This window comes from Sinocyclocheilus anshuiensis, unplaced genomic scaffold (genome assembly GCF_001515605.1).
Source record: "Sinocyclocheilus anshuiensis isolate Anshui unplaced genomic scaffold, SAMN03320099.WGS_v1.1 scaffold115, whole genome shotgun sequence".
NCBI classification, from domain to species: domain Eukaryota; kingdom Metazoa; phylum Chordata; class Actinopteri; order Cypriniformes; family Cyprinidae; genus Sinocyclocheilus; species Sinocyclocheilus anshuiensis.
The window spans coordinates 1,514,912-1,529,976 of NW_015548219.1; the positions used below are offsets into that span (position 1 = coordinate 1,514,912).

The 15,065-nt window shown below is 35.4% G+C and overlaps 1 protein-coding gene across 1 annotated transcript in view; it reads right to left on the reverse strand.

Annotated features, from left to right (window-relative positions):
* Nucleotides 1–14,351, reverse strand: part of LOC107654144 (NT-3 growth factor receptor-like) — a 248,398-nt gene extending 234,047 nt beyond the window's left edge. The window contains exon 1 of the mRNA XM_016441090.1: nt 13,829–14,351. Coding sequence (XP_016296576.1) covers nt 13,829–14,073 — 245 coding nt within the window. The 5' untranslated portion in view covers nt 14,074–14,351. The remainder of the gene's footprint in view (nt 1–13,828) is intronic.
* Nucleotides 14,352–15,065: the final 714 nt, after the last annotated feature.

Consider the following 15,065-nt stretch of genomic DNA (forward strand, 5'->3'; position numbering starts at 1 on the left):
TTTTTTTGCATGTTTGTCACACTTTAATGTTTCAGATCATCAAACAAATTTAAATATTAGTAAAAGATAACACAAGTGAACACAACATGCAGTTTTTAAATGAAGGTTTTTATTATTAAGGGAAAACAAAATCCAAAACTACATGGCCTTGTGTGAAAAAGTGTTTGCCCCCTAAACCTAATAACTGGTTGGGCCACCCTTAGCTGCAACAACTGCAATCAAGCATTTGCGATAACTTGCAATGACACATTCTCCTTCAGGATTTTTTGTTAAACAGCAGAATTCATGGTTCTATTTATCACAGCAAGTCTTCCAGGTCCTGAAGCAGCAAAACAGCCCCAGACCATCACACTACCACCACCATATTTTACTGTTGGTATGATGTTCTTTTTCTGAAATGCAGTGTTACTTTTACGCCAGACGTAATGGGACACACACCTTCCAAAAAGTTCAACTTTTGTCTCGTTTGTCTTTCAACTTTTAGTCCACAGAGTATTTTCCCAAAAGTCTTGGGGATCATCAATATATTTTCTGGCAAAACTGAGACGAGCCTTTATGTTCTTTTTGCTCAGCAGCGGTTTTCGTCTTGGAACTCTGCCATGCAGACCATTTTTGCCCAGTCTCTTTCTTATGGTGGAAGCTAATTATTTAGCAGTGTTTGCTAACAAGCTTTACTATTTACTACGCGTACTTTGGGTTATTGTTACACTTCAGTTCATCCGATTTTGAGATGTTTATACTTTTCAAAGTGATCTGACTCTCTATTTTTCACTTTCACTGGATGATAAAATGAAGGGAAAAAAAGCACACAGATGTAAGGTGCAGTCACATTAGCGTTATTTCATCAAAATTTTATGAAATATACGAAATTGTATAGATGTATGGCTCAGCTCACACAGAAGAAATTTACAAATTAAGCAGCTTTCTGTCGGTCAATGTGGTAAATTAATATGAACAACTTGAAACTATTGCAAAATCTGTGTGGGAAAACTTTCACCCTCAGGTGAAGTTCCCAAATGTGTGGATTCCTATTGAAATGACTGGATATCGCCCACCAAAACTTGCCAAACAACTTGAAAATTGACCACAGCTTTACAATGAATGAGGGAATAGAGAAATATCTAGAAACCTGAACATCACAATCTGCAAAAACGGCTTCCTAATGAGTTATGAGGGTTTTTGACTGGTTTTCCAGTAAAAATATCTACAAATCATTATGCGACACTGCATAACATGTTTATACTAGCAACAGGTTTTAAAAATCTATCAAGTAATCTAATTATTCTCAAATAAATGTTGTTTCCAGGATGTTTCGATATTTTAACTTGAAAATCAGATGAAGCACTTATTAAAAATAGGATTTTTTTTTCTTACAATCTAGAGACTGACAAGCTTGATCTAGCTCCTAAAACCACCCAAAATACCCTAGCAATCCCAAAAATGACAAATCGCAATTTAGCAATTTATGAGACCTGAATATCACACACACTGCAAAAAAGGCTTCTTAATGAGTTTCCAGTAAAAAATATCTGCTTATACAATATTTAAACCAAGTTTTACAAATCTATCAAGTAATTCAAACCTATTTCAATATTTTAACTGAAAAGAATTAGATGAAGTACTTGTTAGAAGTCTCAACACCGCAAAGTCTTAAGGTACTTCTGAATATTTAAATGATATGCTAATGAAATCTCCACATTATCATATAAAAGTTTGCTTAAAACCCGCTACAAGATTTATCACACTGTGGTTGGGTTACTTCACGTCTGACGCACACTTGGCAGAGGAGGCAGTCAATTTATACCAGAGTCCTACGACTTGGATCCCAAAACAAGTTTTCAAGACACCATCACAATGACCTTATAGAGACTCTGCCACTTGCAGTTGGAAAGTAACATTTCATTACACAGAGAAATGCCCGAGATAGGAGGCAAAATCCCACTTAGCCTTTCATCACAGAAAAGCTCCCCTGGAATCCTAAACAAGCCCCCAAAAAGATGAGGTGCTCTCAGGGAACAGTGATACGTGGCTAAACCCAACCTGCATTTTCCTGGCGCAGGTGCCCTCTAAGACGCTCAATCCCATTTGTGACCCCCACTCTTGTTTTCCAATTGCTGTGGCTTCCTGTGAATAGCAATGAGTATCACAAAGAACTAGGACCCTCTGGCAACACGGAAGCCCTTAGCTCTGTGCTTACAGAATCCTATAAGGCCTCTTCGGCTTTATAGAGCATCTGTCAAAGTCAATATGTGTTGAGTCTGAATGCACAGGCTTACCTGCCATAGACCCTACAGGTGTAAAGCTTAGTAAGGAGATTTCAAATGTAGCAGAGGAAGTAAAAAAGAAAGATCTAAAATAAAGTTGCACAAATATAATATTACATTCTTAGGTTTGGTGTTTTTTTAAGTCTTTTATGGTCACCAAAGAATACAGTAAAAATATACAGTGAAAACAGAAATATTGTGAAATATTATTACAAATTAAAATAGCTATTTTATATTTGAATATATTCTAAAATGTCATTTATCCCTGTGATGCAAAGCTGAATTTTCAGCATCATTACTCCAGTCTTCAGTGTCACATGATCCTTCAGAAATCATCCTAATATGCTGATTTGCTGCTCAGGAAACATTTATTATTATCAATATTGTGAAAACAAAGCCATTTAGCCATTTAGAAAGAAAGAGAGAAAGAAAGAAATAAAGAAAGAAAGAAAGAAAGAGCATACAAAAAAATCCATAAAACAGCAGAAAGTAAACAGAAAATGAGTACAGACCAACAGAATTAAGAATATGAGTACCGACTAAAAGACATAAGCAGAATGTATCATTATTATGTTAATGAATATCTAGTCTTGCTACTTAGATTTTTTTTTTTTAAAGAACTAGGACCCTCTGGCAACACGGAAGCCCTTAGCTCTGTGCTTACAGAATCCTATAAGGCCTCTTCGGCTTTATAGAGCATCTGTCAAAGTCAATATGTGTTGAGTCTGAATGCACAGGCTTACCTGCCATAGACCCTACAGGTGTAAAGCTTAGTAAGGAGATTTCAAATGTAGCAGAGGAAGTAAAAAAGAAAGATCTAAAATAAAGTTGCACAAATATAATATTACATTCTTAGGTTTGGTGTTTTTTTAAGTCTTTTATGGTCACCAAAGAATACAGTAAAAATATACAGTGAAAACAGAAATATTGTGAAATATTATTACAAATTAAAATAGCTATTTTATATTTGAATATATTCTAAAATGTCATTTATCCCTGTGATGCAAAGCTGAATTTTCAGCATCATTACTCCAGTCTTCAGTGTCACATGATCCTTCAGAAATCATCCTAATATGCTGATTTGCTGCTCAGGAAACATTTATTATTATCAATATTGTGAAAACAAAGCCATTTAGCCATTTAGAAAGAAAGAGAGAAAGAAAGAAAGAAAGAAAGAAAGAAAGAGCATACAAAAAATCCATAAAACAGCAGAAAGTAAACAGAAAATGAGTACAGACCAACAGAATTAAGAATATGAGTACCGACTAAAAGACATAAGCAGAATGTATCATTATTATGTTAATGAATATCTAGTCTTGCTACTTAGATTTTTTTTTTTTTTAAATGCTCAATATCTTTCAATGATTTAGTAACCTAGAAAACTTTTTTCCTTGAAGCTTGAAGCTTGATAAATAAATAAATGTGTGCTCTTACTCTTGGAAGTTGTGTATAGCCAATCAGATTAGAGTTTACTAGACTGAGAAGGGACTGTGGGCGTCTGTGGGTGTGCGTCAGAGACTAATTCTGTCTTTCAACGCAGTCAAGTGTTATCCAGTGTGAGCTAATCAATGAAAATGCATTTTACTATCAGATTTAAAGGGTCTGACAGTCTTTATTTCAAAATGAAAATGGAACAAGCAAGCAGGCAGGCAAGCATGAACAGGGCATGCTGTTAAAGACGCCGCTACTGCCTACCTGTGGACGCCTCTCATCTGCTCTCTAGCCGAAAAATAAACTGCTGCGGATCATCCACACTGTTCTACAGTCTATCAGGCGCTTCATTAGCCATGCAATGAATAAAAGATCAGTGGCAAGAAGGAGGGATAGAAAAAAAATGAGAACGAAGATGGGAGAGCGCGAGGAAAAAGAGAAAATGAAAACGAAGGAAATCTAAAACAGCAGCGGACAAAATTACCTCCAACACGTCGATGATTAAAACCCAAAGCTCCCTCCCTCGTATTATCCTCCGTCTATAGCGACGAATATTCTCGATTGGAATGTCACTGTCGCTGTTATTCCATTACTTTTGGCTCAATCAATAGTTTTCTATTGAATTAGGAAAATTTGCTGGGATGTGCTTGTGTTTCATTAACATTCATCATCGACAGTGGCTAAAAATTGCCTTGTTGGCACACAAAAAGAGCTGCAAAAACTGTCCATTTACAATTTTCCTAGTCATAGACAGAAGTTTATTTTTATGTCTTCTAAAGAGGCAAGGAGGCTTTATCATGTGCTGAAAGGAGAGAGAGATCAATATTTTATCATGGTCTATGACCACTACAAGACCTCTCCGAATGTCAGGACAATGGCATTATATGACAGATAAGAGCTGCATCATGTAAAACCAGCCTCTCACACTATCAATAAAGTGAGTGTCTTTTTAACTAACTGTGACAGATAAAAAAAAATTGATACAATATTTAATAAATAAAATTAAATAAAATAACAAAATTAAAAATACAATACAATATAATAAAAATAAAATAAAACAAAACAGTACATTCAAATTAAATTAAATATAAAAAAATTAATTAAATAAAACATTAAAATTTAAAAATTAAAATAAAAAACATAAAAAAATGTAATTAAATTAAATTAAATAACCTTGCAGCAACAGTTATATGACCGCTTACCCAAAATATCTACAAACCTACATTAAATGGCCATGTGACATTGAGATCTCTGGCTGTCATTCTTACAACTAAGTGCATTCAGCTGAATTTAGGGAGCGATTCCCCATCAAACACGCAAACAGAAGTGTTCTCAGTGTGGGGTCTGACAAAGCACTGTGTAACTTATTTGTAGAAGCAGCAGGAAGGGGGTGGCATGCACATATTTTTGCACCACACTGTTTCGACGCAACAGCGGCCATCATTTTTCTTCAACTTCCTACTGTTATTTAATGTCACGTATAGCCAGCAGCTAGAGCAGTCTGGTGAATGTACTGATAAACTTGCTCTTGTCTCATGCCTTCGTTTAACAACAGAAAATTATCATCATGTTATGGGCTACATCTCTAAATGTTCAAAGCATAGGCGTAGCTTGACGTTTGAGTTTGGGGGGGCCAAACCGAACCGGTGGATTTGGTCAGACGTACTTTTAAACACATTTTAGTTTTGCTATAGTAAATCTACATATTCACATAGAGCAGTGGCAAGTGCGTGTGGTTGTCATGATAACCACATACATTGCCCACAAATTACAGCTGCGCTTCTATTTTGCCACACTAAACTTAGCAATAAACACGTTTAAAATGCACAATAAACATGTCTGTCAAAACGATCTCAAAGGAGGCTTTTATTAAGTAAATCAAGGAGTGAATTACTCATCCACTGTTTTTAAAACAGACAATTGTTGGGCTTGATTCAAGTTAATGCACAATGAGGCGCACACTTTTTATTTAGTCTTATTGAATAGACGATAAACAGTTTATATTCTAAAATCTATTTAAAGGTTGTGTTCTGTGAAAATTAAATAACATTTGGATGTAAATGTATTAACTTTTACGTATTCACTTTTACATGTATTATTAACTGCATTATATGCATTTTTACTTCATAGAAAAACTTTATAAATAAATATTTAGTCAAATTCTTAAATCGCTATGGGGGAGCCAGGCCCCTCTGGCCCCCCCACAAGCTACGCCCATGGTACAAAGGTGTTTCATGTTTGACTATACTGTACGGCTCGAGTCTTTGGAATACCTCACCTCTAGACATACCTAATAGCTCTAGTCTTTCAATTTTCAAATCGTATCAACCTGTATTTTTACAGGTTGATATTTATATTCAACTACTACTAACAATAATAATTTATCACATTTTGTAATTATTATATAATAATATTACAGTTATTATTATTATTATTATTATTATTATTATCAATAATAATAATAACAACTTCATATATTGATACTACTATTAATAATAATTAGTATTATCATCATCATCATCTACTACTGCTACTAATAATAATAATAATAACAACAACAATTTACTCAATTATGTGCTATTATATTAAGATATTATTAATAATACCTTTATTATTATTATTATTAGTAGTAGTATTATACCTGTATGTATTTTTATTGATTGATATTTAATATTTATATTCTACTACTACTATTTCTACTACTTAAAATAATAATAAAGTAATTACATTATAATATTATATTATTGATTGATAATAATAATAACTATGTATTGATACTTGTCACAAAGCAAGGCCAGACACAACAGGTAAGTGCAAATCAGGATGGTTTATTGACTGGGTAAGGGGATGAGTGACTGTGATGAATCCCTGACAATACTACTACTACTTCTACTACTACTACTTTATTATTAGTATTATTATTATTAGTATTATTATTATCATTAATATTAACCAACAACATCACAATGACTACTACTAGTATTACTAACAATAATAATAATTTTATTCTATGTAATTATAATTTTATTATATTCATATATTATTAATAATTGGATTATTATTATTATTATTATTATTACTACTACTACTAGTACTACTACTATTATTATTATTATTATTATTATTATTATTAATGTAAATAACAGTCTTCTTCTTCTTCATTTCAGATACAAATACAACTATTAAAACTACCCACAATTGTAAATAAGATATGTATGTATGTATGTATGTATACAAGATCTTTGGCAAGAAGGAGGATGGATGGAAAAAAAAATAAGAATGAATGTTTGTATGTATGTATGTATACAAGATCAGTGGCAAGAAGGAGGATGGATGGAAAAAAAAATAAGAATGAATGTATGTATGTATGTGTATGTATGTGGTTCTGCATGCCAGATGCAAACACAGGTCCACTGGTGTGACTTAATATGCGGATCCATACACCAGATCTCCCACTTCATAAACATGTCCACCTCTAGACAAATTCCATCAACCCCACATAACCAAAACGGCCCATTTCAATGTTATGGAAATAATCTCTGATCGATAGCACACGGCCCCATTTCAACGACACGCCGGGATTATTTATGACTGAAGGCAGCCACCCAATACAACACGTGAAATGGAAAAAACGAGCAAAGCCGTTATTGGGAAAGTCTCCTGATTAACGTAGCACAGCGAGACCTTGACTGTGTCACACGTTCATATCTGCATCCACACCATGAGGGTCTTTGAGGTTGGCCTGCTCTATATTGATCTTTCTGCCATTATGGTTATCATAAAGAGGGCCTCCAGACACATTATCAGGGGTCACACAAATGGACGCTTCCCATTACTGTACTCAGGACAGTAGAGGGTCAGTCCATGCCAACGTGCCCCGAGATCAGTCACGTGCTCCTTCAAAATCCATAATTTGCACATTAGCAAGAGCTTTGCATTCTTTCGGCTGCTTTAACGGATTGTTAAAAGCCTGTCGTGTCTAAAATATTATTGAAAATAATAATGTACATGACATGCTCATTCATGCGTGAGCTTATGTCACCAATATCATAGCGTAATGATAAACAAAAAGCTTTTTAAGCTCTCAAGGTCAAAGAAAAGGTCACAAAAGGGCTTTTAATAATAATAATACACGCTACAATGACAGTTTCCTAGGTTAAGAATGTCAAACATGCATTCCTGAAAACACAGACGAAAACAGAGTTTTCTTTTGATCCGACACCTAAGGCTCTCCAAATTGTCAAATTGCACCTGTGCTTCTGTAAATAAATAGGCAGTAAATAAAACAGGGACTTTGCTTAGACTTCACAAGGTCTGTAACTAGCAAACAAGTGCAAAAGCTCTTCTTTGTCTTTGAAAAGGCCTTTAAGCCAATAAGCCTGTCTTCCAAATAGTTTTCAAACAGAAGTAGTTTTGTTATGTATGAGGTCAGTTTGATTTTCTTGCAAAGAAGACAGAGCTAACAATTACTAAACCTAAAGCAGAGACAGAAAGGAGCAGCGCTGGTGTTATTGGATTTTACATGCTTTTTCGAAGTAGTTTAGCTTCTGGTTGTTAAACCATGTAAAATGAGCTTCAGGTAATTAGGATGAAATAAATAGTATAGCTGATAGCTGAAAAAAAAATGAATCTCTCTTTAAATGTAAGATATTACGCCTTCTATAAATAAATAAATCATGTAATTTTCTTTGAAATGTAAGATATTTTGGGATATTAAGGGATTTCACCCTTTTATAAATAAACTAAACACATAATTGTTTAAAGTACTCTGTAATTTCCTTTGAAATTGAAGATGTTTACCCTTTTATAAATAAATAAATGCATAAAGAAAAATAATGAAAATAATCTATAGTTTTCCTTCAAACTCAAGATATTTCTAACCCTTTTATAATGTAATTTTCTGTTAAACTTAAGATATTTAGTGATATTAAGGGATTTCACCCTTTTATAAATAAACTAAACACAAAACTGCTAAAAGGAATCTATATAATTAAATCAATCTATAATTTTCCTCAATTCAAACTAAAGACATTACTAACCCTTTTATAAATAAATATATTAATAATGTAATTTTCTGTTAAATTTAGGATATTTAGCGATATTAAGGGATTTAACCCTTTTATAAACTAAACACAAAACTGTTGAAGGTAATCTATATAATGAAATAAATCTATAATTTTCCTCAATTCAACCTGAAGACATTACTACTGTAACTCTTCAATAAGAAAGAAAGAGAGAGAGAGAGAGAGAGAGATAGATAGATAGATAGATAGATAGATAGATAGATAGACTTAAAAAATAATAAAATAAAATGTGTCTGAGACCCAGAACTAATGACATTAAAAAAAATAATAGTTTTATCTATAATTGTAAATATAATATTTATTTAATCTATAATCAGTTATCATAAAACAAGTTTAAAAGACAAAATCTTTTTTTAATATTGAGACTGATTTCTCAAGATTCAGTTTCTGAGACCCTGAGGTACATTCACATCTGTTTGTAAAGGTTTCGCACTTGCTTACTGACGTTCCTGTGACATCTACAAACCCAATGAATATTCCATGCATTTCATGAAGCCCATGCACAACAAACATTTCCATAGTGTCCCTATATCTCCATGACCTTTCCCACAGACGGTATTACAACCAGGGCATGAGACAAAAAAAAAGAAAGACAAAAAAAGAATGGCTGATGCAAATGAGATCCTATTGCGTTTCCTTAGATACGCCACTCCGATAGCAACCCTCTTCACCTCTCTCAGCCTCTCCTAGCACAACATATGCCATGGATGATTTCACAGCTTCTAACATGGTTTCCAGCAGCCATGGCCAGACAGACCATGCTGAAATTAGCTGGCCTTGCACATAACCACACCTGCCAGCACAAAAGACGCCTTAGGAGTCACATATCGTGAAGCATTACCAAACCAAAAACCCAATCTACAAACGCTTAGTCAACATTTTACCTAGTTAAATGGCAACTAACTCTCCCTTCCTGATTCCTGCTCAAGAAAGAAAGTTTGATCATCACATAAGGAGTGTAATTATAGATCCATTTGTACCCTGAAGCTATTGTTTGATTACCTGAAAGCAGCAATCAAGCAGGCAGGCGAGCGAAGTAAAATTTTAAAAAAAAATCCTTCTTACGCACAACGACGAGCACAACACATCAGTATATGTGTGTTGTTTGAATTTCCATTAAAATGTTCTTCAATGAGCGACCTATTTTTTCATGCCTTTTCCATCTATCAGCAGGTGCGTGACACTGCTGATGGCTTTTATAGGTGCCGATTTGCAACGGCCGCTTTACTTTGAAAACGCTTTTTGAAAGCTCCGGTGTAATTGAGCTTCGGAGATCTTTCCAAAGTAGCGCCATTTAGATTTCAGGGAGTCATTTTCAACTAGGCCTATCTGAAACTGTTGCTAATCCACTCTTTTTAATCACGTCCTCAAGTTCTCAGGAGTGAACAAATCATGGTCGTAATACTACATATAAGCACTGCTTAATAAGCAGAAGCGACAGTTGTCACACTTTTTTATTTTAGAGCAGTGGTCACCAACCTTTTTAGGCCCAAGATCCCTGACCTCGGCCATTACGAAAGAAAAGATCTACCTATTGAAGAATTGATAGAAAAAGACATCCCAGATTGTACTTCAAATTTGAGGCCTTTTACTTAGTACATTTTAATCATGATCTGCACGGGCAGTTGTTTTTGATTTGATTTAGATTAATTTCAGGATTTAAAACAAAAACAGAATGGTCTGACTTTAGGTGTTACCTATTTATTTGCTACATAAAACATCTGCACGAAACAAAAACAGCAGGTCTGAATGAGGCGCACTCTATGACAGCAGGTGGCACTAATTTAATAATAAACAGGGTTGCCAGGTTTTTGCAATAAAACTAGTCCAGTCGCGTTTCGAGGGGGGTTCCCCTGTAAAAATTGCATTCCGGGGGTAAAATACATGTTTTTCGGCGGGGATCTTCCAGTAAAATTCACATTCCAGGGACTAAATATCACATTATTGGGGTCGCTTCAACCCGCGGACATGAACAACAACCCGCAACAGTGTTAAAGTAGCCCAATTCCGCGGGAAAACCGATCGACGGGTTGGCGACCACTGCTCTAGAGAATAGGGCTGCACAATTAATCAAATTTCTAATCGCGATTACAATTATGGATGCCACAATTACGTAATCGTTCAAAGCGGCAATTAATCGTTCAAAGTCCACAAAAAGCCTCTGTAATAAAGCTATGCTAGCACAACAAAATAAATTAACTTCTGTTTAAGCTGTAGTCCCAGTATGCAAGGAACCTTTATTGTTTGCATACTGTATAATTAAATAATTTCTGTCCTCAAGTTCTCAGGAGTGAACAAATCATGGTATTTTCATATAAAAATACGGCATGCAGTTGCATCAAACAATGGTATAAATATCATTCAATGTAAATTGTGATAATCGTAATTACAATTTCAAGGGAATAATCGACAATTATGATTTCTGTCATAATCGTGCAGCCCTACTAGTGAATATTTCTTAGAAAGTCAGCCAATTTCTGTATAGACAAATACTTCAAAACTACAAAGTAGCTACTGAATGTAAAGAAATTAATACTTTTATTTAGCAAGGATGTAGTAAATTGGTCAAAATTGACAGTAAAGACATTTACATTGTTGCAGTCTTTTGAACATTCTATTCATCAAAGAATTATGGAAAAAATGTATCACAGCATATTCGAATGATTTCTGAAGGATCATGTGACACTGAAGACTGGAGTAATGGCTGCTGGAAATTCAGCATTGCCATCACAGGAATAAATTACATTTTAAATTATACTGAAATATAAAATAGTTATTTTAAATTATAATATTTTTCACAATATTACTATATTTTAGATTAAATAAATGCAGCCTTGGTGAGCATAAGAGACTTAATAATCAATCTTCCAAAGAAATAATAATCTTCATTGTAAACCATAAATCTTACCCCTGTTCTGACCCCAAACTTTTAAACGGTAGTGTGTCCGCCAACCATTCATATAACACTACTGTATATGGGGCAAATTTTCACAATGGCAATGGGAAACTGCATTTAAATAGCTGACAGTATAATGGGCAATTTAACAGCTCTCAAGCCAGATTTAAACAAATATGAAGTATGTAAAATGACAAAAAAAAGAGGCAGAAATTAGAAAATTGTAATTAATGAACTGCGTTTATAAATATAAAAAAGTAACATTGCCCCGACCTGACATTTATGTAAAAACGTTTCTGTTGACTCGAAACCTAGTTAGTTGGATGTACCGCTGACCAGATGACAACTTCCCCATGTGACAACTTGCCCCGGTCTCCTCCAAGATTTCAGTTGGCCTCTAATAGTAACATTGAAGCTTGTTAGCCTAAAGGAGGAGAATCACCATCATTTGTAAATTGGTCAAGGTCGAGCGAATACAATAGAAGTGGGTTGATGACTCGTCTGGGAATGCCGACTAAAAATGTAGACCTTTTTTTCAGGAAAACTTTCAATCCTGCTCCTGAAGTACCCCACATCACATTTTGGGTGTCCACCTTTTGATTTACATCATGAACTCATTAGTAGAGGCTCCAAGACTGGGTGTCAAATAAGGGAAACACCCAAAATGGGCAGCACAGGACCAGGATAATGGCAAAAACTGGCCGAGTTACAGGAGCTGTCCAGCATCAGAAGGTGCTGAAATCTCTACAGCTTCTGCACAGAATTAAATTTTTAAAGCAAACAACTAGCCAAAAGCAAATAAGCGAGAAAGGACCTGCACACTTTAGAGACAAGCTTCCTGATCAGTGCACTCTGAATTTCCATTTTAGATACAGGAAAAGGTTACCACTATCCCCTCTAGTGGCCTTACAAAGTGACTGGAGACAGGGCTGTAAATGTGTCTCCCTGTTGAGCTCATACATCAGTTTCATACACTATTATGCAGTTTCCTTGATAGAATGCGATGGGGAAAAAGTGAATCTGTCACAAAGCACTTTATAGAGTTGTCATGGCATCCCTTTGTAGGCAATTCCCAACAAAGAATCAATCATGAATCAGGTTTTTGTTCACCAAAACGTACTCTTTTGTTCTCACTGCAGCAGTAGCATTGACATTATTCAACAGGAATGCGATCTGTCTCGTTTTTTGCACATTTGTAGCTTAAATTATTGATATTATGTAATGAAAACAAATCCAGACTGATGGTGTGTCCAGTGTTGAACCACAAGATGGCCCATATGAGGAAAACTTTTAGATAGAGAAAGAAGAATTGTTGTCTTAATATGCCAAAACTAATAGCTTTTGCAATTCATGTCATTATTTGGCATCCAAAGCCGGTTGAAGACAACAACGTTAATGTTTCCTTTGCTCCAGGCGTTATTATTTAGTTGTTCAGATCAGCTGAGGGCCATTACGCAGCTCTCTTATTTATCCCAAAACCATCAGAGACCATCAAAAACACCATCATATAGCTATTACAACATTAATGTTTCCGTCTCTGTTTACTTATTCGACTTTAACCTTCTAATAGAAGCCAAACACTGGAACATCAGCCCAGAAATTAATGCAAAAATGAGATGTGACTTCAAAATCTCCATGCACTTGTTAATATAGACCGGTATGTGACTTCGAACTCATGCAAAGCTTTTTTCTCCCTCTATCTCTCTCGCTCTCTTTAATAGCACAATGCACCTTTGACGAAGCTCACGAATGTGACAAAATTCCTTTTGGGGTTCCTGTCTTGAATACAAAGCAGTTTCTATAAAGACTCCTCTCTGTGAAGCCAAAAAACCAGATGCATTTAAGCTCAGATGTTGCAATTAATTGTCCCCAATTGTTTTTTTGTTTTTTTTACATTGATTATGTACTTATGTGTATATGGAGTAATTTGTTTCCTTTTTATTCTTGATTTAATATGGACATTCAATTGCAATCCAACAGTATAATTGACATTTTCTATGAATTTAAGATCATTTTTAGTTACTGCCCATCATTAAAACCCTTCTAATCATCCCACACACCAACACAAAGCCTGGAGTGAGTGGGAGGCTGAGAGTTGATCTCAGTGCACACATGGACTCAACATGTGATGGACACTTGTGCGCTTGACTTACATTGAGGAGATGTTCTCAAACAGGTCTGGGAGGCTGCTAGTGGTATTCCCATCGCTCACAGTGTCCTGTAGTGCCAGGAGGGGAAAGAAATTCCCTTGGTAAGACTCGTTGCAAAAGATGTTCGTGGTAGAACAACGGCAGGTCGGTGGGCAGTCTAGCATGGAGCTCATATAATCTTGGAAGATGCTGAGGAGAAACAGGATCCTCCACCAGCAAACGCGGGGTGGGATGGAGAATAAATCCATGTTTCCAAGTGCTTCCCTCGATGTTTTAGCTCCTCACTAATGTTCAACGGCAACGGGTATCCGTACGGTGATGCGAGAGCGCGCGCGGGTGCGTGGGTGAGAGTGAAGGTATGTCAGATCAATGAGATCGCAGTAATGTCCCCAAGAAAAGAGGGGAGAAATACTCCGTCAATGTAGAAAGGGCTCAAAAATCAACGGTCCCAGGCTGGCCTCCTCTCCGGGCTGCATGGTACATGCTTCCCCGTCTCCTCGGTGCTGTTTGTCGCGCAGTTCCAGGTTGTTGGAGCTCCGGCTTGAAGACTAAGCGTCTTGTGCCGTGTGTGTGCGTGTGAGAGAGAGAGAGAGAGAGAGACCTACTGGGCAGATTAAAAACTGACGCACCTGCAGAACGGCAAAAGCGATCAAATCTGCACCGGAAAATAACGCACTCTGCAACAGGCAAAAACACTGCTGCCAAACTCTAGTGTTCAAAGCAGTAAGCACAAGGTACAACCTACAGCCATTACGTAACAAATACGGACATCCGAGATGATACAAAGAGTCCATCTTCGGGAAGGAAAAAAAGTTCTTATAAGTGCTAGTAATTTTTGATAAACAAAATAAAATTATCCTGGACCACAAACCCAGTCTTAAGTAGCACGGGTATATTTGTAGCAATAGCCAACAATACAAGGCGATTTTTTATATTTTTATTTTTATTTATTTAAAAAAAATTTGAATTTAATTTATTTATTTATTTATTTATTTTTGCATCCTCCGATTCCAGATTTTCAAATTGTCTCTCCGCCAAATATTATCCTATCCTAACAAATCATACATCAGTATGATAATTTTAATTTATTTATTCAGCTTTCAGATTGTATAAATCTCAATTTAAAAAAAAGACCCTTTTGACTGTTTTAGTGGTCCAGGGTCACATATACCTACTCACTAATATCTGATTGAAGTAGGCTACTAAATTGCACTTTGAATATAAGTATATACAACTTCAG